The following is a 27,020-nucleotide window of genomic DNA, read 5'->3' as shown; positions in this document are numbered from 1 at the left end:
TGTATTTATAAGAATCATTTCATTCTAAAAATAATTGCCCTACGTGGAGTGCATCCACTGATAACTTTAACCCCACTCCACCCCACTGAGCGCTTAGCAGTGTCTGGAGACATTTTTGGTTGTTTCACTGTGGGTAGGGAGTTGCTACTTGCATTAGAGACCAGGGATGTTGGTAATAATCATACAATACCCAGGACAGTCCAACATGGCACTAATGAGCCTGTGAACCCTTGAGTTACACGCAGTAAAGATACTGGAGCACTGGTGAGACAGGAAACGCTGCGAAAGACAATGAACATGGTTCCTGTTCTGGTACAGCTGAGATGATAAACCACTTTATATGGACTTTTTAAAAATGAAAATGGTCTACACAATATTTATATTTAAATACTTTTATTTTTATTTCACAAAAAAAAGCAACAGTGTTTGCAGGTACACATGCCTTTCAGTCAGTGCTGGTCATATGCAAAACAAGGTATCAGAAGTATAAAGAAAAATAAGCCTTTTCCCTTTACAAGTGACAAAACACAATTTGCATATATAATATTATATATATACATACTATTTTCAAAATCTTTCACAAAAGACAAGATTATGATACAAATTTAGAATTCTACCCACAAGCTCAGATTCAAGAAATTGGAGATCTCTGTTAAGTGTTTAAATACAAAAACGTGATACCTTTACAAGTTTTGAAGTAATTACTTTTCAAAGTGTTTGAGAGACTGTTCTTCACAGCAGCATGGAACACTTGGCTTTAATCAAGAAAGCTGTAAGACTGAGTTTTGTCTCAATGTGAGTTTCTTGATTAATGCAAATGTTCCAATTATGCTGTAACTGTCACTTTATACACATGAATATGTTACTGTACTGATGCTTTCTACACTTCGTTCTGGAGCATTTCATTCAGCTAAGCCCTGACCTTTACTTGCTTTGAAGTATTTCAAATTAAGAACTGTTGAGAAATACCGCTAAAGATGACCATGACTAACTCCAAAAAGATGCTCCCTTTTATTTATGGTCAAAGTTAAATGTGGCATGAATAAACTTTTATTTTCCGTGCAGCAGCAGGTATAAGTAACAGCAAAGTATAAGCAAAATTTTCATCACTAGAACCTGAGAGTCTGATATGGTGAATAACATCTCTTTGCAAATTTTCTAGGAGTCCTACCACTCAATGTTTCTAAAAATAACAGTATGTATGGCAAATCTTCAGCATTATATTGGTTATAAATTGCAGAACAAAAAAACAGTGCTCAGAAGCTCGGAGGGAGGGAAGAGAGGGATGGATGGATTTTCCACATGCATTTTCTTTGTGACAGATAAATATGGAGTCGTAACATTTACCATGTGGTGGATGAACAGTCAATGTGAAATATGACTGAAGAATGCTGAAAGTTAACACACAGGTCTGGATGTATGAAATGCATGCAAAGACACAGAACTAAAGGGACAACATGGGCTTATAACAGCAAACCTGGCAAGCACTGAAGACAAAAAGGAAAAGTGAACAGGAATGGTTCAGCCAGTGGAGAAGGAGAGGAGACAGATGCAGCCATGCCGAAGAGCTCTGGGGAGGGAAGGGCCAACTCGCCCTCCCATGTGCAGGGTTTTGGGAGATCTTCTTGGATCAGCTTTGGGACCCATGTTGTCATTTACTAGAATGATGGCAATTAACTCAAAAAGATTCGCTCCAAAACCCAAAATGATTTCTACCAAGTACAGAAGAATATGTTACTGATGGAACTGAGTCAGAATCCAGGCCTCAGAAAGGAGCTACTCTCAAGGGTCTTCACATGAGTTTGAATGCGTGCTGCTGAGAGGTGAAGAGCAAAAAAAAAATTTAATCGCACCTGAAGTATTGTCTTTTTGACTTTCTGGAATTGCCAAAGTACAGGTCCCTCCCTTCTCTCTGTTTCGTTCAGTGTGAGTCAACCCGAGACCTGCTGGCTGTGACTAGCTCTCACAGCTCAACCGTATCCAAGTGTCTGCCCCCATCTCATGGGCGACACGCCTGGGGCCATCAGTCACACCACCTCGGTGCTTCACTTTTAGCTCGGATGGCAGGGACCTGGTGGGGCATTTTTTGTTAGATACACTCAGAGCCCTCAAGGGACTAACTATTAAAGGAAAATAACAGGGGAAGAAAAGAAGCAAATCATATACGTGCATGTATACACTTACAACTTTAAATGCATATATCTGAGAGAATAAAAATAGCCACAAAATAGTAACTACACTAGCTCCAGCTGAAGGAGCAAATATGTGGGAAAGGAAGAAAAGTAACCTGCTCATCTAAGAGAGTCAATTTTCATTAGTTCCCTACATAGCCATGTAAAGGACTGAACACAACATAAAGCAACAAATGAAAACATTCATGTATATTAAGAATATTCCCCTGCCAAAAATATAAACCTCTATAACAAGCAAACAACATACAACTCTTCTACTTGCTGTTACCACACAGGCAACAAGGGGAAGGGGAGAAGCGGAGGTTGTCATACACTTCCCCTCAACTTGCATTTGGTAACTTGACATCCACCCAAAGGACTACGTATAAAATCAGGAACATGAAAACATTTATATACACTTTTAAAAAGGGCATAACCCGTCCCTCCCCACTAACTACTACCCACCCAATAATTCCTCCCTCTAAAAAAAAGAAAAAAGAAAAGAAAAAATTCCTAAATTGCTGAACTACTGCCCATGTAGGCAGCCAGGGAAGGGAGTAGAGGAGATTTATCATACATCTGGACCTCCATGTTTCATTATATACCTACAGATCCCAGCAAAGAACTGGGTACTAGATGAAATAACACAAAAAATGTAGCAAACATTTATACATTTAAAAAGTGTATATATATGTACACACACACACACACACACACACACACACACACACACACACCCCTCCCATCCCTACTGCTCCAAAAACAGAAGCTGAACGCCTATTCTTCTGCCACTACCCAATGAGGGAAAGTGAGTAAGGAAATTTTTCATAGAATCAGTTTCAATTTTCATTAAGTTCCTAAAGAGTCATGCAAAAGACTGGATTCAAGATGAAATGAACACCAAAAGAGGCAGAAACATTTGTATACATTTAAAAAATTTAGGTATCTTGCCTAACAAGCTCACCCCCCATTAAAAACCTCAAAAACAAACAACAGAAAACCAAATCCTCAAGTACTCCTATACTACCGGTATGCACAGGCTACAGAGGAAGGGGGCGAGATTTATTACACCCCAATCTGAGCCTCTGCATTGTATTTGATATTTAGGAGTCAAAAAAGACACTAGGCTTGAAGTGACAGCACAAATAAATGCAGCAAACGTCTGAACACACAAGCAAACCCAGAAACCCTCACCACTCTGCCCCCTGCAAAAAATTCTTCAAACAACTACGCTACTAGTCATTGCCTAGACAGGCAATAAGGGAAGGGGAGAAGAGGAGATTTTTTCATAGAATGAACCTTAATTTTCATCATGTACCTAAGAATCCCTGGAAAGGTTTAGGTACAAAATGAACTAACAAAAAAAAGAACACAAACATTTATATACATTGTAAAAAGTACATATTCCTATGCTCCCAGGCAAGGGAGTGATAGAGGTAAAAATAATCTAGGCTTTTCTACAACTATTATCCACAGAGGTGACAAGGAAAGGGGAAGACAGAAGATTTTCCTACATCCATACCTCCACATCTCGTTAGGTACCTACACATCCAAGCAAGGGATAAGTGCCAAATGGAATAACATGATATAGAAACAGGCACTGTATATATACAGATTTCAAAAGAATATATCCTGCCTCAGTCCCTTCCCAGCCCCCCCCCCCCCCGCCAAAAAAAAATTCTAAAAGCCCAAACTACTTTAAAATTATTGACTACATGGATAAAAAGGGAAAGGAGAGAAGACTGCTCTGTATCCAGACTCTGTGGTTCATTAGCAACCTACCAGTCCAAGTGAAGGAGAGTGAGTGAGTGAAAGTCACCCAGTCGGGTCCGGCTCTTTGCAACCCTATGGACTGTAGCCCGCCAGGCTTCTCTGTCCATGGAATTCTCCAGGCCAGATGACTGGAGTGGGGAGCCATTCCACACTCCAGGGGATCTTAACTCAGGGATCAAACCCGGGTCTCCTACATTGCAGGCAGATTCTTCACCAGCTGGGCCATCAGGGAAGCCCCCGGGTGGAGAGCTGGGTACCAAATGAAATACTATAATAAGGAAGCAAAAACATGAGTATATGTATTTAAAAGCATTTACCCTAATACCCACAAAAGAGCCCCTGAAACTAATCAACTACTCTACTAGCCATTGCCCTCTCGGGCAACACGGGAAGGGGTCAAGAGGAGATTGTCATACATGTGGACCTCCACGTCTCATTAGGTACTTTCACGTCCTATGAGAAGGACATAGTACGAAATGATTAGTTATAATACAAAGTTACAGATTTATTTATATACATTAAGTACATACCCCACTGTCTCCCAAGTCACAAAACAAAAACTACTCTAGCTACTGCCCAAAAAGGCAGTAAGGAAAAGGGAAGAGGAGATCTGTCATACTCTGAAGCTCCCTTTTCATTAAGTACATATGCATTCATGCAAAGGAACACACCTAAAATAAGATACTAAAAAGTGGCATAATATTTATATACACTTGAAAAAAAGAATGTACATCCCTCCCCCATCCCTGCCCTCAAGAACAGACTAGATCAAAACAACAGAAACTACAACCACTCGGGTATGTCCATACAGGCAATAAGGAGAGGGCAGATAAGACATTCGTCATACTTTGGGACCTTCACGGTAAATTAGATCTCTACTTATCCATGAGGAGGATGAAGGAAAGCCCAAACTACTTTAAAATTCAAACACCCACAAAATAGTGGCAAACACATTTAGACACATTTTAAAAAGAACATACTCTGCTCTTCTCTCACCATGACCATCTCCCTCCAAAGAAGGAAATCAAGTAACTACTCTGTAGCTATTGCCCAGGCAGGAAAAATTGAAAGGCTAAGAGAGATTTTCACAGGAGAATGTCTCTTTCACTTTTCATCAGGATAAACTATACTAAGATGAAAGAATATAAAAACATCTAAACACATGCATACATTTAAAAAGTAAATACCCCCAAAGAACCGCTCAAAGAAATCAATCAACTACTCTGAGCTATTGCCCACATAGGCAACAAGGGAAGGGGAGAAGAGGAGGTTTATCATACTTTCGGACTTCCACTTTTCATCTGGTACTTAGTTGCCAATGAAGAGAATGAAGCACAAAAGAAAAGAAAGCAAAACCCAGCAAAAGTGAACACGTAGGCTTTTAAAAATACAAATGGGGATGTAAAGGAGGAAGAAAAGAGTTAATTCCAATTAAAAAAAAAAAAAAAGGCAAAGGGGAGAACTACATCATACCTATGAAATTCAGGTCTTGTTTTGCAAACTCAGCCCAGAAATTGCTGTCTGCACATCTCCTGAGATGCATACACCTTCCCTGCACCCCCATGACATACACGAGGATTATGTAAATATTCAGCAACCTGACTACAGATTATCGTTCCATGTGCATTAGATCAACTAGATGCTCAGAAGCTAACTCAGGACCAGGCTCTCTGTAACCCAGCAAACTCAGCACTTAACTTTCATTTCTTCCTTTCCAGTGTTCAGAAAGGATTCTGTCCTGCACCCAGAAAGACTGATGTGGCTCAGTATATACCCAGAACTCTTCTGACAGCTCTGTCCCCACAGTGGCTAAAGTACACGTGAAAACACGAATGGTGAAGAACATTAGTGTTAAGAGGAACCTGCGACAGTAAGAAAGCTCGTGAACACCAAAACAGTGGCAAACAACACAATTTTGCTTAAAGATGGAGCAAAGCACAAGCTTACGGTAGCTGCTGACTCTACTTCAGTTTACTGTATCTAATCAGTTGGTATTAGCAAGCAACTAGATATCAACAAACTGAACTCCTTGCGTTTCTAGTTTCATAGCCTTTCAGATTTCCAAAGCCTAAGCTTTTCTTCTACAGTCCCAGATTTCCAATGTTGTCTTTGCTAATAATATAGTATGATGTGTCTTTTTATTAATTCAAGTCGACTCTCTCTGCAATGAATGTAAGTAACACTCGTCAGACAGTACTGAAATGTGTCATGGTGTGTGCTCACATAACAAAGAACTGCTGTGCTTCTATCTGAGTTCTCAGAAATACAGTGGTGAAATAAAATTCTGGGGGGAAAAACTTCAAAAGCTCCAACAATACTTATCATACCACATGGTCTACCCATCATTTAACCTTATATTCCCGACTTAAGAGTTGGTTTTTGGAAGCCCTGTATAGATGGGATAGCATAACATTAAAAAAGTATGGAATCTCACAGGAAAATCTGAGGTGAGGCCTATAAATGAAAAATACAGTTGGTATGGATCTGGTATTATGGGAATGAATGGCTTTTGAGTACAAAGATAGAAATGGATTTTGAGTTACCTCCTTTTTAGCCCATGCTTTGATAAAGTTTTAATTATAACAACCTCCACCCTGCTCCTGACACACACACTCCCAGGAAAGAATGATATAATTCAAGACAAGATTTGCCATATGCAGAGCTAACAAATATTATAGAAACAATGTGAAGATGGGCAGGCAAAATGGAAGAATCTTAAATGATTTTGAGAAGTAGCAAAGTTTAAACTCTGTATCAAAGTGGACTTTAGTAATATGGTTAAAAAAAAAAACAACAACCCAGCAACAAAAAAATCCTCCAAAATTTTAGTATTTTTCCCCACTCTAAAAATATAAAAACACACTTACAAATATCGACTAAATTATCATTCATTTACTGAAGCACAAGAGGAATAAAGACCTACAATCACCCTAGTTTCAAAAAAACATCTTCAGATGATTCTCTGATTCTCAGATAACAGTATTTTCTACTCTAAAATACAGAGATAAGTGCTGTTTAGAAAACTCTAAATTGGGAGAAAACATACTAGGGCTAAAGAAGGTTATCTTTAGTTTCTATTGCCAGTCTTTGCAATTTTGCTATATAAAAATATTTTCATAAAATAAAATATAATTTTATACATAATTCCTATATTCTCACTTGATACCTGCTAAATAAAAAAAAAGGTGACCTTTCCCATTGTCTGATTCAGTGGAGTGTTTTAAGTGCTGAAAAATGGGTAAATACCCTTTTTATGTACGTAGGTGTTTTCAAGCAAAATAGAAAGTACAATAAATACTAGGGAGAAAGCTTTTCTCCTAAGAATCAAAGAAACACAACAATCTAGGTATAAGTCTGCATAGCTCAAAAAATTCAAGTACAGTATTTCCCCTTTAGAAGGAGTAAAATTGCCATATAGTTTTGGATACTTTCTTTCTTTCCTTGGCCATTCCCTATAATCTGTTAGTTTGGCCATTACAAAAGAAAACTTTGATTTTTCAACTAAAGAAAAGTACTGTTTCTGACAGTAGAAAAAATTCAAAGCCCACCATATTAAACCTAAATCAAGTTATTCCTATCCACATTCTCTTTATTCCTTTAAGGTACTATGGTGAACTTCAAATAAAAATGTTCAATTTCTCAAAGGCCCTATTTTAAAATATACTTCTAATATGCAACTCTATCATATAAAATGAAAAACCACTCAAATGGGTATGATTAAGAGAAAGTGTCTGTGATCTATCATGCCAAAAAGCAACTTAAACAAACTGTAAACTGTAATTCTTAGTAAGAAAGTCATGATAAGAGACACCAGTATTAAAAAAAAATGCCATAAATGCAGAAATACTTATTTATAACATAAGGGATATCTATGGCAGGGAGTGATAAAGGTGTACAGAGATTTGGAGAACACTGGAATTCCTAAGTAAAATATTAACGCTAACTCGGTTTGAAATATTTTCCTGAAAGATGAAAAAGAAGGTGTTAAATATTTGGAAAATTAAATCTTTTGGCCTTGTTATTTAGCTTTACAACAAAAATTTAAAAATTCTGTAGCACCTGACTATTCTTCAGAAAAAAATATAATAGTTATAAACTTTTTCCAGAAAAGAAAGGATTATTCAAACCCCCCAAAGTAGATCCGCACACCTGAGGTCAGTTCTCTACAGCTGCATGATTCAATGACTTTATTACTGTACTTTTTGATGCTAACTTGGAACCATTCAAATATCTATCAACAAGAAGCAACAAATGGCTAACCAACCCGCAGCCTGCAAAGATGGTGGCTCCCATTCCTTAGTTCACGGTGTCAACATTTAGCCAGAAACTGAGAACAGAATTGCAAAACAGATTTTTTCCCCCCCATTTGAATATCTTCAAAGTAGAAAAATTACCCATTGTTTTTGTAGATGGTTGGCATACAGGTGAATGTAATTTGGTAATAAATAACTACACACTGCCCAAAGACATTTCAGAAAAGACAGATGAAAAAATACAGACTGGCCCTGAGCAAACTAGAACTCCTAAGAGTGCAAATAACTCAGCAGCGATCCTGGTTTCACCTTGGCTTTTAAGAAGCAGCAAAGGCCCAGTTAACAAGCTCTCTGAACGGGTGGCGCACGCTACAGCCAATATGTCAGGGTTTTAAGGTTCTTCTCCACCCACTGCATGTTCAGCTCAATGACTTCCAGCGCCTCCTGGACACAGCGAAGTCGAAAGGTGGCCTCGGACTGATTTTCAAAGAATGCCTGGACCTGTAAGTTGCACACAGAAGTATTTCAAAAGAAGAAAAGAATGGTATACCGCAGCTTTGAATATCCTTTTCAAATAAGCTTTAACTCAGCGATGATCATGCTGATGTGAAGCTGTTTTAAAAAGGAATTCCCCTTACTCCCACAAGGATGAATTTTTCAAATTTCAGTTGGGGGGTGGGGAGGGTGGAAAGGCCAAGTGACAGTAAATAAGGTAGAGTCTAAAGTTAGGCCTGGGGTCTAATTTTACCCTCTGAATGGAACTCTTCAAAAACAGTCTAATCGCCAATTAAAAATAAACTTGGCATATGTTGATCTTAATTCAAAAAATCATCTGTATCAGATGGGAGACAATGGAATACTGTGGAGGACAGAAGCAGAACTTTTCCTCCTTGCTGTATATCCACCCTTTAGAAATAATCCCAGCGCAGGATCATTAGCGCTGATGCAGGCAGGCAGACAGAAGGGACGGGGCTTGGCAGGGGAAACCACCATCTGACTTATACTGAGCACCCTGAGGGCGAAGGGATGGCCTGGTCTCCCCAACAGCATTTGATGCAACCAACCTCAGATAAATGTGCCTTTGTTGAAAACTGGTGAGTGGATCCAGCAACGATACTTTGTATGGTATAGGACCCCAGATGGAACCTGAAGAAACACAAACGTAAGGGCAAAAGGCAAAAAGGAATGAGTCAGCTGCTGGTAAGCCAAGTTCCTGAGTGCAAAGGACATGCTTATTGTAAACTCCACATGCCCGAGGCAGAGTGGAGTCCTGCTCCTGGGAACTGGGGGGCTTGGTGCATCGGGAGTCACCACACACACCTCTCCCAGTAGGTAGGAGAGCCAAAGAAATTAACAGTCCATGTTTGCCTCAAAAACAGCATCATACACCCAGAAGGTGTCATTACTGATTTAAAAGAGAAAAATGAGCGACTTGTGCTGTTGAGCTGGGTCTGAGTTTGTAAACGATCCCTTGGTAATGAAGAGGTGTTTGCAACACATGAAACTAAACAGCCATTCTGAAATAGTCCGTGGCCAAGCCAAGTGAGCCGGCTTCCCCGGTGGCTCAGACGGCAAAGCATCTGCCTGCAATGCAGGAGACCCAGGTTCGATCCCTGGGTTGGGAAGATTCCCCTGGAGAAGGCAATGGCAACCCACTCCAGTACTCTTGCCTGGAAAATCCCATGGACTGAGGAGCCTGGTAGGCTACAGTCCATGGGGTTGCAAAGAGTCGGACACGACTGAGCGACTTCACTCACTTAAGCTAAGTGAGCTCTTGCGGAGCAAGGTTGGGCTTGATTAGTTTGATTACTTAAACAAAACACCATTGTTAAATTGACTCGCATTACGGAATGTTGTTTACAAATGTGACTATTTCCGTGTTCGTTAAACTCTCACTGAAGCATTTTCCTTTCGCAGCAAAGCGTGACTCTTCTGAACTAATACAACCCTGGGGACTGCTTTCAGATGCAAGGCTTGCGAGTACTGAAAATTAGTAATTCTCTGAGCAACTCACTTCTGCACAAGCTTACTCCAGTGCTCTTTGACAAAATCCCAGGCCAGCAAGTGTCCAGGAAAACGCCGGGCCACCGTCCTAATGATGAACGACAGCTTCTGTGTTCGGATGAGATCTCCATCGAGGCTCTTTTTCATCAACCTGGAGAGCAGAGCAGATTGAGCTTCCAAAATAATTATTCATGATGAAGTGATGACTGAATTTAAAATAATACCGGTCTCCTAATTAAAGCTCTGTGGCAATTCAAGAGATATAAGTTTTGGTTCCGTCTAAGCTTCATTAACAGTGAAAACTTGTCATGTTTCTACGTGAAGGAAAAACCAGTGAGATAAACACATTAATATACTGTTACATAGTAATAAATTGTTCTTGATGTAATAAGGACATTTAGGGGGAAAAAAAGGACATTTAGGATATAATCTCCAGTAGAATTTATTATAATTCTGAAAGCTGGTTGTGTTTTTTCTGTTAAAAACTTTGAGTAGGGAGGTATCTTATTACTTTTAAACTGGGCTGTCATATAAAAATGAGGATACTTTTCAGAATGCACTCAATAAATTGATACTGATATCTGTACTAGATAATGTTCTAAATTACTGAATAACAATGTTTGAAATAGGGTCATTACTATCTATCCACATTTTATAGTTTAAGAAGCTGAGGTTATATAATTACCCCAGGGACACAGCTATTGCTGATAAATATAAAAGTTAGGCATTTGAACATAAGCACTTGCTATGTGATAATATCTGCTTATATGAGAACACACATACCCCTAAAAGAATGCAGCAATATTTTTAACAGGAAAAAAACCCCAACTGCTCATCAAGACATGATGGGTTGAATAAACTATGATAGAGCCATATTATGGAATAATACACAGCTATTAAAAAAAATGGAGTAGGCTTTGCAGCAAATCTCAAAGACTGATCATTCACTAAACGAATGTCACAAAACACTGGGCACAGAATAAAGCAGTAAGTCCAAGTCCAGGACTGCCGTGTTAACAGAGGAGAGGATGAGAACGGAAGTGAAGGCTCAAACGAGATCATTTGCTGTGTTACTCCATCTCTTAGTGAGTGAGTGAAGTCGCTCAGTCGTATCCGACTCTTTGCGACCCCGTGGACTGTAGCCCACCAGGCTCCTCGGTCCATGGGATTCTCCAGGCAAGAATACTGGAGTGGGTTGCCATTTCCTTCTCCAGGGGATCTTCCCCACCTAGGGATCAAACCCAGGTCTCCCGCATTGCAGGCAGACACTTTAACCTCTGAGCCACCAGGGAAGCCCCACTCCACTTCTTAGGTACTGTGTAAAGCTTTTAGAGTGGAAATTTATCAGCATATTCCTGGTCTAAAACAAAATTATTACTGGTTTAAAAACAGTAAATCTTTTCTCTGTTTGCTTGGGTCAGAGCCTGGCTACTACTTTCAAGAAAATGACCATTTACAGTGCATCCTTTGGAAACTGGGTCTGGGCAGCTGCTGAAGACATCTCGGGGACACTATCATGATTTATCTGAGCAAAACTGTACAAGAGAAGCAACAAGACCCCAGCGCCTCCCTCCACCCCTTTCCGGGCACTGACTTTCAAGACTCTTCCAGTGCGACTCAGAGCGCCTTTCCCCTGTTCTTCCTGTCGGGACACCTTCTCACTGCCCTTCTTTCCTCACATGAGCCTTCCATTCCCAGGTCTTCCTCAGCCGAGTAATTAAAAAGTCGGGCAGATTCACCTGATGGTGTAACCTGTAAGCTTTTGCATAGTACCTTTTCCTGAAGTGTCTGCATTTTCAAAGAGATGGCTGGGACAGAACTGTGCCTTTGCCCAGAAAGAATGAAGCGCCAAGTGTGGAATTAAAGACAACGTGCCAAGGGGAGGAAGACATATTTAAGAAGAAAGCAGGGCTGTGACTCTTGGCATCTCCAGTTCCTTCTGGGCATAGCACTGTCGCCTGTGGGGACAGGTCTGGTCCCTGAGATGAACCCCTCGTGGGGTCTCCTCACCCCACTGCCCAGGTCAGGCCTGGCCTGGGAGCAAAAGGAGGAGAAGGGATTCCCTGCCTCGAGGGTCTCTGTGCTCTGACGCGTTTGGTTCCCATAGATCATAGTCCTTTGGTGGCTTCATACCAGTAAAGCTTCCGTACATTCTCTGAGCTGGCAAGAGCTTCGAGTATTTTATTCTTCTCTGCTTCAGAGCCTAGAGAGACGTATTTGCTTAAGAGGAATGACCAGCCGCTCTCAGTTTTTGCTCCAACCTTGAACACGGTCGTCATGACATCCGTAGGCAGGCTGTAAGAGAGGTGGTCCGATATGAGAACAACCAGAAAAAAACACTGAATACAAAGGCAAGGAACTGATCAGGGGCAGTGCTTTGGGGACTGAACAGGTAATAAGAAAGAGTCTTCACTGTATAATTAATTGTCAGGAAAATGATTAATCCAGTGGCTACTCCTTTCCTAGTGATGCAACTAAAAAGCATATTAATTCAATACAGTAATCATTCACTGTCACCCACAAAGAACCAGGCAGGCAACTGGCTGGATGCTGTGAGCAGGGAAAAAGAATAAGACAGTCAGGAGCTGGGAGGCTCATGAGCTATCATCAAGTACAGAACGATAAATACAGATATCGTAACAGCGTGATATGTCCCACGGTAGAAATCTATCAGCAAACGTAGCAGAAGGGGCGAGAACAGGGGTAGGAGCACAGTTTTCTGTCTTAATTAAGATCTCAGAGCTGGAGAGGGCTTCAACAGGTTACCCCAATATCCTACACCCCAAGTCTCCACCTGGTGTTTGAATCTTTTCCCATATACCCAGTAAGAAACCTGGCGAAAACCAATCAGCATAAAAACATTTCTACTAACTGCTAATGCCACCTGCTATGTGTTATTCCTAAATTAAGAGAGACCTGTTTGATGCCTCAAGCTATTAGGAGGGTGGCTATCAAAAGCTCAGAGAATAAGTGTTGTCAAGGAGGTGGAGAAACTGGAACTCTTGTACGCTGCTGGTAGGAATGGAAAACAGTGAAGCCCCTCTGGAAAACATTATGGGTATTCTTATAAAATTAGATATAGAACTAGCACATGACCCAGCAATACCACTCCTGGGTATATATATGAAAGAAATGAAGCAGGTCTCAAAGAGGTATCTGTACACCTATGTTCATAGCAGCATTATCCACAGGAGCCAGAAGGCGGAAGCAACCTAAATGTCTATCAGTGGGTGAAGAGATAAAACAAAATGTGGTATATACATCCAGTGGGTTACTCAGCCTTAAAAAGAAAGGATATTCTGACATATGCTACAACATGGATGAATCTTGAGGACATTATTAGGTTGTCTATGACCAACCTAGATAACATATTAAAAAGCAGAGACATCACTTTGCCAACAAAGGTCCATCTATGCAAAGCTATGGTTTTTCCAGTGGTCATGTATGGATGTGAGAGTTGGACTATAAAGAAAGCTGAATGCCGAAGAATTGGTGCTTTTGAACTGTGGTGTTGGAGAAGACTCTTGAGAGTCCCTTGGACTGCAAGGAGATCCAACCAGTCCATCCTAAAGGAGATCAGTCCTGGGTGTTCATTGGAAGGACTGATGTTGAAGCTGAAACTCCAATAGTTTGGCCACCTGATGTGAAGAGCTGACTCCCTGGAAAAGGCCCTGATGCAAGGAGACTGAAGGCAGGAGGAGAGGGAGATGATAGAGGATGAGATAGTTGGATGGCATCACTGACTTGATGGACATGAGTTTGAGCAACTTCCAGGAGTTGGTGATGGGACAGGGAAGCCTGGCGTGCTGCAGTCCATGGGATTGCAAAGAGTCGGACACGACTGAGTGACTGAACTGAAAGCCAGGCACAAAAAGACACTTTGTGTATGATTTCACTTATGTGAGGTGCTTAGAGCAGTAAAACTCCTACAACAGAAGCTAGAATGGTGGCTGCCAAGGGCTTGGGCGAGGAGAAAATGGGGAGCAGTTGTCTTGTTCAGTTTTGCAAGGTGGAAAAGTTCTGGAGATTCGTTGTACAACCATGTGAATATACTTACGCTACTGAACTGCACACTTAAAAATTGTTACAATACTAAAGTCTATATGGATTTGATCACAATTAAAACAATAGTCTGGTTTGAGAATCAGGTACCTAGAGTTCACCTACATTAATGCTCAGCTTTATAACCTTTATGATTCAGGACATAAAGATCCTGGTTTCACTACATGCTGTGGGGCCCACAAGAGCAAGAGCATACATCACCTCTGAGTGCCATTGGACGCCACCCAGTCATTGAAGAGCTTCAAGGCAGCAGCGCTGCAGTTCTCCAGGCTGTGGGTGCAAGCGAAGTCCAGCAAGACCGACCGCAGCTCTCGAGTAGACGGGGTGCCCTCGTCAGTCCAAGTCTGCTGTTGGATCTGGCTTTGAAGCAATTTAAATACCTTGTTCTAGAGAGACAGAATGGATCATAACAGAGTCATAACAATGAGGGCAACCAGGAAAATCAGGACAAGATCTCTTTTTTTCCCTACATTTACTCAAAAAGAAAAAAAAGCGGGGGACATAGATATTACTCACTTAAATAACAACTGACATATGAAGCTCACAAGTGGTTGGGATGAAACCATTCAATATCACTAAGGCTATAGATAAGGTTGCTCCAGCCAAGGTGGACTTAATGACATAGGACAGAAAGAATTAATGACTTTGTGCAGTAGGGAACATTTCTTCTGTGTATACTCAGCTAGAAGCTGCTTTCCTGCCAAGAAGTATCATCTATAACCACTGCTGGAAGAAAGCTGAAACTTCCTGACCTGGTGACTTTAGCATCCATAAATCCATTAAGCAATGAGAGAAAAATACACTTCTTTCTGAATGCGTAGGTGGTTAAATGTTTCTGAATCCATTATTAAAGGAATATTTAAAGTATCATCTAGCTTGATGCTATAACATTAATCTAATCAAATTAAGAAAATTAGGCCTGCAGGGAAGAACAGTTGTTTGTAAGTTATTTTTCCTCCTTCCCCAACTTTTTATTTAAAAATTTTCAAGTCTACAGAAAAGCCACAAGAATAGTAAAATGAATAGCCGTATGTCAGACTCACTGTTTTGATAACACTCTTACATTTGTGTATAACACAAATATACACACACTTGGTTTTTCTGGGTTTAGTTCAACCATATGAAAGCAAGTTACAGATATCATGAGATTCCATTTATAAATAATTTAACATGCAATTCTCAGAAATAAGGACATTCTCTTATGTAACCATAATACCTTATCACACTTAAGAAAATTACCGGTTATTCAGTAAAATCATCTATAATTAAAGTCCATTGTTATAATTACTTTTGAGTGAGATCTCATTCTTAAGTATGTATTTATGGTATTAAGGCTTCCCTGGTGGCTCAGCGGTAAAGAAACCACCTGCCAATGCAGACATGGATTCTACCCCTGGGTCGGGAAGATCCCCTGGAGAAGGAAATGGCAACCCTCTCCAGGATTCTTGCCTGGAAAATCCCATGGACGGAGGAGCCTGGTGGGCTACCGTCCATGGGGTCGAAAAAAAGTTAGACATGACTGCTACTAAAACAACAACAACAACAATGGTTTTAAGAAACCAACAGATCTCTTATTTCTTTTTCATCTCTTCCCACAACAAAGGCATGAAAGCTGTTCATAATATATGGAACTATTTCCATACTCCAAGCTGTGGTGGAGGGGAGGAAAAGAGGACACAGGGAACTTTAAAAATCATCATGTAAAATATGCATTTGTGAATTCACTGAAAGGAACCAAAATTCTAACATAAAAATGGTTATAGGGATTTTTTATATACCTTTCATGGCAACAAATGAGGAGGATCAAAATGAAACCAGTTTACAGACATCCCCTCCTGCAGTGTTCTCGGCACAAGAGGGTTTTCTGTCACTGGTCCTGGAAGTCTACCACGACCAGTCTTATTTCAAGCACCACAGATGTACAAAGCCTCTTAAACGCCCTCCAAATTAGTTCAAATTCTTTACAGAGCATAATATTCTTCTAGAGAGCCTCTGTCGATACTTAAAATGAAGCCTAGTCGGAGAGTTTTAAACTGCTGAGGCCGCTTTCTCAGCAGACCTTTCTCTGAGGTCTGCATAAGTCTTTTGTGGAGCTGACTATAAGAATGGGGGAGAAAGCATCTGTATAAGAAGGATGCGAGGTTTGTGATAACGGGGCAATTCCCTTCTGTCTGCCTGCCTCAAAGGCAATGAAACAGAACAGACGCCTTGTGGGATGTGTGCAGGCTTGCAGTCCCCAGGAGGGTGTGAAGTGGTGGGAAAAACCACTTGCCACGCTGACTGACGGTGCAGCGAAGCTCATTTGTGCGGGCGCCCCTGCGGGGTACCCGTGCCTGCACCGGCACACGCTGTCTTCCACTGGCCTGACCTTCTCAGTGGCATCATGATGGCACTATGACAAATGAAAGAGTGACAAGCTACTCCTAACTGTCACACAGAAACAAAGGAAGAATGAGAGACGAAAAAGAAACCTCCCATACTCGCAAAACCATTAACAGCAGCAACAAATAAACAGTGGAGAAAAATGGCAACCACGCTTGAGAGTTTATACTAAAACGAAGAAAGCAGTGGGGAAAAAGGCACTTCAAAACACTGGAAGCGGGGGAGACCTCAAGCGAGGCTGTAGCCAATCCCTGGGCGTTTACTCCTTTGCAGTCATGGGGTGTAACTTTCTTACTTACGGCCCATACCCAAGAGTCAAGGGGAAGTCCCCAAATTGCTGATTTCTAAATATATTTCAGGGCAATTCACTGGTGGTCCAACAGCTTGGACTCAACACTTTCACTGCCAAACCCCAGATCTGAGCCCCGATTGGGGAAGTAAGGTCTGACAAGCTATGCAGTGCAGCCAAAAAAAAAAAAATCAAATGATAACATAAAAGACTTTATTTAAAAAAATAATAGTTCTGTTTTCAGGAAATTTCAATTATAAAATATTTTTGTAAGTAATCAAGGTTATATTTTTAATGTTAATAGACCACAGCAAGTGCTGCAAATTATCTTTCCCTTTTATAAGTAAAATTCAACCTGTTTTTCTATTGTTCTACATTAATTTTTTGAAATCAAACTCATTAAGCATCAGAATTCAATCCTCTGATTTCATAAAGTGAAGATGGTAGGGAGAGGGAATAAATTGATGAGTCATACAATGTACATACATGCAGTAAAATGCAGCAACAATGACACAAAATGACTTTAAAAATAAAACAGGGCAAGATGCTGGCACTTATGTTATTTATTACATTTTGATTTACTGCTTTAATTTTACACTGATGTTCCCAGGGAGTTCTTTCTTGGGTTAGCTGAGCTTCTTAAAAGTGAACTGTCAACTTTTATTACAAAAGGTTTCTCCCACCAATTCCTCATATGTAAAAGGATGACAGAGTTATAAGTGATGAAACAGGAATATGGCTGAGATCAGATTTTAGCATCAGATGTGAACAATTTGACACAATTCAAATATGCCTCCAGACTCTACCCATCACATATCAGAGCAGACATCACAAAATGTGATATACAGGTAATATGTGTTAATACGGCTCTGTGTAGCCTACATAACAAAATGATCAATAAATGCACATAATGCTCTCATGACACTAACTTAAAAAATTAATTAGACATCAGTCTTAATCACAAACACCACTTGATGATTGGATCCGAGGTCTCAGAAGGTTCTGCCATCCCAATCTCATCTACAGTGGGTCACATTTCATATTTTGAGAATTTTGATCCTACTCGAATGCCCTAAGATCAGAACAAGAATTTTAAAGAGAGAGTTTCTCTTCCTGAATTAAAGCCATCATGACTTTTAACCTTTAACTGTCATAACTTTAAACTCATCACAACTTTTAACTGTCATGCCAGTCAAGTGCATGAAGATGTACAATGGTAAAGGTCTCATAAACACACACGAAGCCTCCTGTTTGGCTTCTCTAACCACCAGTCCCATGGACTGGTATGTTCTGCCATGTCCTGAATAAACACATACCTCTCCGGCAAACTGGAAATCATCATCTGAGATGAAGATGCAGAGTTAGCTGAGTGTCACAGCAGGAAGCTATTCAAAAGATCTAACTGCTGGAACTGAGTTCTGCATCTGTGCTTTCAGCACAGGAACAGCCTGAATTAAGTACCAAATGCCCCCTGACACCAGGCCCCCCAACACATTGATGGAGAGAGGTAGGCAGAAGAGTGACCTTTGCCATCATGACGTTTACCAAGCCTTCAAACTGTTTTAATTTAAAATATCACTGTAAAAGAGGGGAAAATATAGCAAGAAACAGCGTTGATTCTTCCAATAAAAGGGTATCCTCTGGTAGATGACAAGCTAGAACACATTAAAATACGGCCTTATAACACAAACAGGAGGGTCTGGCGTGAAAGCAATCTGGGTCTGAGTCTTCAGCTTCATCTTTCACGAGGTAAGTGACTTTGGAGAAATTATTCAGTCTCCCCATCTGTGTTAATGAGGGCAGAAATATCTATCTGCTGCTGCGTGAGGGTTAAACGAGGTTATCTGCATTAAGCAGTGAGCAGGGTGTGCAGGGTACAGTGAGCACTGAAATGTGCTTGTTCCACTCACTCATTCATCCCCCATTTACTGAGGGTCACTGTGGCCCAGGTCACACTCCAGGGGCTGGTTTCTATTAAGGTTGGTAGTTGAAAGCCTTATGAAACAGAAGAATGATAAAAATCTTGGTAATCAGAAGATACCTCAGAAATCATCTAACTGAAGCGTCTCACTTATGGGTAGGGAGCGGGGGTGGCTGCTTGCAGGCCAGATCAGAAACTTGTAAGGAAGGGGCTTTTCAAGCTCTGTATGGCCCCGAGCCCTGTATTCCCTCCCTGTCACTGAGGATCACAAGGGATGCACAATAGGACAGCAGAAAAGAGGATTATTATTTTTTTTTTTTTAAGGTGCAATCCAGCCCCTTCCTTTTCCCATTGAGGATGCCAAAATTCTCAAAGACTTATTCTAATTCCTGGCCCATCACCTTCTTTTTCCTGAAAGCTGCCTTTTGCCTGGTCTTTGGAAAACCTGACTAGTTGGTAAAGCCAACCTTGTTGTCTGAATGTGATTCAGAGAATTAGATAAGACAAAGAATTTGTCACTCCTTCTCAAGCTTCTAAATACACGGTCAAAATCTAATACCAAAAGTGTCTAAAATAACAACTGTTAAGACCAGGCAATTGGTTTTAAAAAAGGTAAAACAGTCTCCAAAACCGGTAGTGCTTTGCAAAGAAACTTATATTAACTAACCAGCATCACCATCCTTAATAAGATAGTTATCAGTGAGGACCCCCAAAACCGAATAGTCCCAGTACAAACATAGTTGTCATTTTATAATGACCACCAGGAAATTAATGGGGAGCCCTACTTTGCAAGAGGACCTATTCCAAGCATTTATTATAGGAAAATAAACCAAGAGTTGAATAGAGAAATTTTTCATGTGACCTCATTTTGACAGCAGTGTCAGAAGTCTATATACTTGGATATTCAGACATGAATACATCATGCTAACCCTTTATCAATTCCTCATGGTAAGAAATGACATGTTGATTCAAAGTTAAGATTTCAGCACCAGGAAAGTGATGAAAATGGAATATAACTGCTTTTTTAGTCTATGACTGCTGAACGGAACATGAATAACAACAGTAAAGGCACGCAACACAGAGAACTTGGCAAAAAGGCAGACTTACCACCAATCTTGAGGCCAGATCCATGTGCCCGAGTTTGTCAAGGAGGTTATAGATGAGTTCTGTCTGGAACAGGGCTTCAGAGATAGGTGCAGTGTAGGTCTCATTTCTAAGATAATCAATCAGATCGAAAGCTCTCTGAAGAGACACCTTGCCTAGGCTAATGGGTAAAAGAACAAAAAAGTAAATATGCCAGAAAAGTAAATATGCCAAAAAAGTATGCACGCTGAGAGAGAAACTATGGCTAGATGGGGGAGTGGGGATCCTGAAGACCTAAAATTTAAGCTTTGAGTGGTAGGTATTCTATGGCTCCATAGTCTTTAGTGAAGTGAAGTCAAAGTTGCTAGTCATGTCTGATTCTTTGCAACCCCATGGACTGTAGTCTGCCAGGCTCCTCTGTCCATGGAATTATCCAGGCAAGAATATTGGAGTGGGTAGCTGTTCCCTTCTCCAGGGGATCTTTCCAGCCCAGGGATCAAACCCAGGTCTCCCACATTGCAGGCAGATTCTTTAACCATCTGAGCCACCAGGAAAGCCCAATATTATGTGAAGTTAGACTAAATACCTTTGATTAAGTTTGCGTGTGTGACCCAAGGTTAAAGACACCTTTCAGGAGAAAGATGAACAACAGCTCAGTTCTTTGTTCTATAAGCCACCTGTAAATTGCTACTGATTCAGGAAAAGTATCATAACATTTTAGATGAGAAATGACGAAGCGTGCCAATTTTACTTATCATTAGTTACTTATATTGATCAGGTGGCAGAAAGAGGATCTGAATCAGAAAGTAATTTGTTATTTGTATGGGAATTTTGTCAAACTTGTTAGGGTGAGGGACACTGTGAATTTATGGTGAACACCTTAAAATTACCCACTTGACAGAAATCACAAGATTGATGGCTGAGATGGTGTGAGGTCACCACGTGACAGGAAGGTCAAGAGCAGTCAGAAGGGACACATTTGGGTGTTCCTTGGGCTTCCCTGTGGCTCAGAGGGTAAAGCGTCTGCCCGCAATGCGGGAGACCCAGATTCGATACTTGGGTCGGGAAGATCCCCTGGAGAAGGAAATGGCAACCCACTCCAGTATTCTTGCCTGGAGAATCCATTGGACAGAGGAGCCTGGTGGGCTACAGTCCACGGGGTCGCAAAGAGTCGGACACAACCAACCGAGTGACTTCCCTTTCTTTCTTTCTTTTCTTTGCGTGTCTAGACCCACGGACGACCTAAGTCGGCGATCTTCCTCTGCAGGGGACATCGGCACATGAGCTCACTGCCATTCTGGGCTTTGGGTTTGTGTAGCTTGGGGGGGCAGCTGGGGAGGTGGGTGGTACACCAGTTCTGAAGACGTGCCTCATACGAGCCTTATATGAGCACTAAGATTTACACTGAAAGCACAGGCTTCTTGAAAAGAATTCTCTCGTGAAGTAAAGCAAACCCTGAACTTCTGTATCCATTTATTCAGCAAATTTATGCGTTGTGCTTGTCAGTATCTACAGTCTTGAAACATGATTTAAATCTTATAACTGTTCAATATGCTTGTGCTGAAGCTTCTAGATAGACAACGGATGTGTGCTCGGTCTTCTCAGTTCTCCAAAGTGAATTATACCTATCAGGCAACACATGCTGCCTCTTTTCAATTGCTTTTCTTAAATGTCCTTTTCCTCGAGAACACTTATTTAAAAAAAAAAAAGAAACAAAATTAGACCCAAGCCAAGCATACTCTACCCTGCAAGTTCAAAGATGTTGTTGATGAGGCTGGCTCGATCTTTGTCGCTTAGCACATAAGGATTTATTTTTAGCTGTTTGATCAGTGCTTCCCAGTTGTCATCTGCATAATGGACAATGTAATAGCCAGTCATGTTTGTATTGACCTTGATCCACTGCACTTCTTCTGTGAGATTGATGACACCTAATACAGACCAAAAAATGAGAGAGAGAGGATAGGGAAAGAAAAGTATTAAGTGATTACTCTGTTTCAAAGTGAGTATGGTGTTATTTTTATATTTTAAAATATTATATTATTATTTTATATATTATTAATATTATAGTAATATAATAAATAATATTTAATGCAATATTAAATATTATAATAAATATATAAATAACATTATATATTATTATTTTATATTTAAAAATATATTATTTCTACTGAGAAACTAAATGTCCACCCCCCAGGGCAGTCATGTTCATGTTAACAAAAATCACCACCCATTCACTTAACAAGTCTTTACTTAATGGTAAACAAGGCAACATGTGCCTGCCCTCCTGGATCTTACAATCCAACGTAACCAGGTGAGCAGGGTGTCAGACTAACGTTGTCGATGGAAACAGAAAACATAGCATTCTGTAGAAGAACAGGGTAGAATGCTTCACCCCCGAGAGAAGGTCAGGAAGAGATTTCTTGGAAGAATGACATGGCCGTTGAGACTTCAGGATATATAGGTATTGCGAGCCAGGTAAAGAGGGACTGCTACGTGTTCAAGGCCCAGAGAGGAGTGCGTGGTACCCATGCACTGAACTGGCCCCCAAGCTCACGCTGGGAGTGTGTGCAGGCTGCGGCACAGGGGGAGATAGTAAGGAAACTGATTAGTATATAAAATGTGTTCCCTCTCGGCCTTCTGTCTTTGCTTGTGCTAACAAAGGAAGGACACGAGAAGCCATTTAAAAAAGTCACATAATTCAAAGATAGCAAAATAAACATTAGGGAAGGGCAGATGTCTCATGAGGCACAAATAAGAACTAATTGAGTTAAAATAATAGAAAGCTGATAATGTACTTTCTGGACCCCTACCGTTACATTTTAATGCCGACAGAATTGTTAGAAATTTATATGGAATGATTTCAATTAATACACAATTAATAAGAAGCTAAAAAAATGCAACCTTAAAAATATTACTACAAAAGTTGACTGCAACCTTTAAAATTACTAACCAGGAAACGTCCTTTAAAGTTGGCAATGAGGATGTGAATTTAAACCAATAGTTAGGGGTATGCTTCTAAGCATCTTAGGGTTTAATATTTATTAGACTATAAACCCCATGGACATTACTTTGTTCACTCCTAATCTCTCAGTACCGAGAACAATGCTCCTAGCAGGTACTCAGGAGATACCTTGGTGCATTAATGAATGAATGAGCAAAACGATTATGTCACGGTATGTGGTTTCAAACAAATCTAAATAAGGTTTGCAGCTGTTATGATGTAAGTTTTCTTCCCCACTTTAAAGTGGGGAATACAGTTTTTTAAATTAAAAGAGAAAAGGGGAGTAGAGATAAGAAAAATCATCTAAACTCAAACAATAAAAGCATCATGGGTATATTTCCTACCAAGATTTTTCCTATACACATTTTAACTGGATTAGTATTTAATATACTGATCTATGTACATTATTTTATACATTATATTATGCTGCTTTTTCACATATCCAATTCCATTTCCTGCCATTTTCCCACTGCCTTCATATGCAGGATTCAAAATCTTAAGGATATTTTATTTTGGGACATACCACAGTTTAACCCATCTTCTATTTGGAAATATTCAGGCGGTTTTAAAATTTTTACTATCATAATAATTATATATGAGGGTTTTTACACATAAAATGCTTTGGAAACACCTTTAAACCTTTTAGTACTTGAAATCTAGGATGGATCAACTTCAAAAACATGAATTATTTCAATTTATCAGATTTTCTTAACACCTTAGTTACTCTAATTCTGAGACTGTCAAAGATTTTTAAGATGTAAAGACTTATGTTCTGATCATGTCTTAACATGACATATCAGATAATCAGTCTTTTTCATTAAAAAATTCATACTAATTTGTTTTATTGTTGATATAGCAACAGATGGAATAGATTAATCACATTAATCGGATTTATTCCTTTTCTAAAGCAGAATACAGTTCTAAGGAATATTCACGTTGGTAACAGTAGCTGCTCCAAGTGGATATATTTTTAACAAACCTATGACTAATGAAATTAACTTTAACAGTAGCTAATGCAAAAATATCAACACTCTCTAGGTCACCAAACAATTTCCTACAGGGCTTTTATCAAGAAAGGACCTTGGGAAAAAGAACCAAAGAGCTTCAAATCTCCCTTTCCCAAAACAGGAGGCGAGGAATGATAAGCATGGCAATTTTCCCATTGGAAGGAAATAGGAAAATATTGAAATACAGAGTCTCTTGGATGATAAGCAACTTGCTATCTTGTAAACTTAGCCAGGTCCAGATGGCAGAGAGGAGGAACACAGCTGGGAGTGTACTTGAAATTATTACTGTCATTTTGATGACAGAATATGAGGCAGTGCAGCCAACAGCATAGAGAGGAGAGTTATCATTTAAAGAATCAATGTATTAGTCTCTTTCAGGTCTTCGGAATGATTCACAATAGAGGACCTTAAAACCACAGGTATCAAAAAAAAAAAAAAAAAACAGAAGAGCTTTGTACACTAGGGAGGTAACTATATCGTGCAGTGGATGAAGCTACTCTCGTATGTTTTTAATTTATCATAATCATTAACAGATTAACAGTTCAATTTTCACAGTCCATTGAGTAGTAAAAAAAGAGTAACTGATGTTAAATGGCAGAAGCCCAGATTAAGTTATCTAATAGTGATTTAAAAAGAAAAAACACTTGTCAATGAATTACGAAAATCAACTACTGTTTTATAAAGAAACATTAAAGCACAGAAACAAAAAAAAATATGTTTTTACTACAAAGCTGCAAAATTTCCTGTATGGCTTGCTCCAGAGGGGTAGCATGATACACACAGTTGAACTACATCTCCTCCTGTTCAAAAGCATTCCTTTTTCTCCAATACTCCTTTCTTCCCCTTTATTTTATTAGGGGAAAAAGGCAAGAGCAGAGAATCACACATGATAAATATCCTGTCCTAACTATACACCCTTCCTCCTTTTTTCCAATTGCCTTTCATTTCAGTGCCATGTCCTTTAGTTTCAGAAAAATGTTTATGGCACAGTGATATTCTTTTGGAAACATGAATGCTCCAAGTTAGATTTAATATAAAAATTTCCTCTAGTCAAAGAGATTAGGTTCAGAAATAAAATGGAAGAAAGGGAGAGGTAAGGGTGGGGGAGAGGAAGGAAGAGAAGGAACAAGGAGACACTTTGGTGTAATTTCCTCAAAAGGTGGTTTAGAAAAAGTCCTGTTTAGGCCCTTCTTATGCACAAAAACTATTAACCATTCAAAATCCATGCACATGGGAGAAAAGTGACCAAAATATTGACCACATATAACGTCTATATTTTACTGAACTAAGGGACTAACCCCAAAACCTTGGCATTAGAACTCACGAAAATAGACTACGGATTTAACAAACCACCAAGTTAACACATTGTACTAATGTCACAACAGCATAAAATAAGCTTCTGATGTCATCATCTGTGCTACATTTCTTTGGAGAAAAGAGAAGACTAAAATTCAGTGAAACCAAAATTGGTTCTTCACAGGACCGTCAGGAACCAAGAAGACTCAACTGTTGTCAGGGTCAAACACCATTTGTGAGGACAGACATTTGCAGTGTGGACTTTTCAAAACCTGAACTGCGAGGAATTAAAACTGCACAGCAGTGAGGTAAATAACATGGCTGAGAAGAGGAAGTAGCAGACGCTGCTTTCGTCATATATTGCCTCAGTTCCACCTCTAGATTAAACCAGTCACGTTATAGTGCATGTCATAAATTCCCCTTTACTAAGAATATGAATTCCCCCTTACTAAGAAAATGAAGAGAAACAGAAGTTGCCATTTCACCAAGCTTTGAATGCTGTGTTCCTAGAGCTTTTTACAGTGACATTTGAAATTGAGTCACTCCATTATAAACTACAATGTATTTATTCAGTAAGTTTTTATGTGCCTACAGGGTGCAGGGCTGCAAAAGTGACTTGTGGAGCTAAGATCTCCACATTCAGTGCGGGGATACATCTGCTGTGGGGACAGATACAGGTAAGTGGTTCAGTTGTAAAGAATCCGCCTGCCAATGCAGGAGACTAGTTCCATCCCTGAGTCAGGAAGATCCCCTGAAGAAGGAAATGGCAACCCATTCTAGTATTCTTGCCTCGGAAATCCCATGGACAGAAGAGCCTGGCGGGCTATAGTCCCCGGGGTCGAGAAAGAGTCAGACATGACTTAGGGACTAAACAGCCACAGTATATTAAAAGTAGAAAATATCATTAAAACATATAAGGGAGGCATCCAACCTGTCTTGGGATGAGGGAAGCTCCTTAGAACAAGCAGTAGATGAGCTGAGATTGGAAGAGTGAATAGGAATAAAACCAGGGAGTCAAGAGACAAGAGTGTTCTTCCAGGACAGAAAACAGCATGTGCAAAGGCCCAGAGACAAGAGGCGGCACGCATTCTTGAGCTGCTGAAACAGTTTTTGTGCAGTGCAAGAAGAGAGTGCTTAGAAAGAAAAGGTTACAGCAGGAAAATATGGGCATGACTTTGGGGTGTGAGTCTCAGAAAGAGTTTAAAAAGTTGACATATGAACTGAGCCAAAAAAGTAAAAGGCTAATAAAAGCAGATTTCTTGTTGTCCAGTCATTTCTGACACCACCAAAAACATATATACTATTGAGAGGCTTGCGAAATTTCTGTATTGGTCCCTTTCAAAAATACAAGATGGGATAATTTGTTCTCTCTTAGGTCAGAGACCCCTTGCAAGGCCCACTGAAAGTATGAGGTTTTGTTTATAATCAAAGAAGGCAGGAATTTCTTGCACCTCCAGCTATGCTGTGTTAATCGAAGATATGATGACATAATCAATTGTACTTAATGTTTTAAGTAATTACTGTAACATTCCAGTTAGACCGAAATGCAACTGGTATGCTCATATAGTTCAATTGGCCTTATAAGTTATTACCACACAAAAGAAGGGCAACTTGGAAATATGAATTAAACCACAAAATGTAACACAGTCATCATTTTTGAGAAGCATTCTTATGAAAAAGTTCATATAATGGGAAAGCACTTAAAAACTCAGATTTCATTGAGGCATTTTTTAAATAGATACAAATGGTAAATCAAGTGTCCAACAGTAATTAAAGAT

The 27,020-nt window shown here is 39.9% G+C and overlaps 1 protein-coding gene across 2 annotated transcripts in view; it reads right to left on the bottom strand.

The window, feature by feature from the left end:
* Positions 1–376: 376 nt before the first annotated feature.
* The window catches only part of LNPEP (leucyl and cystinyl aminopeptidase), a 99,722-nt gene continuing 73,078 nt past the window's right edge, over positions 377–27,020 (bottom strand). For both annotated transcript variants that reach the window (XM_020875453.2, XM_020875454.2), the window contains exons 12-18: positions 21,683–21,866; positions 19,963–20,119; positions 14,465–14,649; positions 12,335–12,496; positions 10,212–10,352; positions 9,262–9,343; positions 377–8,698 (exon numbers count right to left, since the gene is read on the bottom strand). In XM_020875453.2, the coding sequence (XP_020731112.1) occupies positions 8,567–8,698; positions 9,262–9,343; positions 10,212–10,352; positions 12,335–12,496; positions 14,465–14,649; positions 19,963–20,119; positions 21,683–21,866 (1,043 nt within the window). In that variant the 3' untranslated portion in view covers positions 377–8,566. The remainder of the gene's footprint in view (positions 8,699–9,261; positions 9,344–10,211; positions 10,353–12,334; positions 12,497–14,464; positions 14,650–19,962; positions 20,120–21,682; positions 21,867–27,020) is intronic.

Source organism: Odocoileus virginianus, chromosome 3, assembly GCF_023699985.2.
Source record: "Odocoileus virginianus isolate 20LAN1187 ecotype Illinois chromosome 3, Ovbor_1.2, whole genome shotgun sequence".
Classification (NCBI taxonomy): Eukaryota; Metazoa; Chordata; class Mammalia; order Artiodactyla; family Cervidae; genus Odocoileus; species Odocoileus virginianus.
This window is presented reverse-complemented; position numbering and strand designations above follow the sequence as displayed.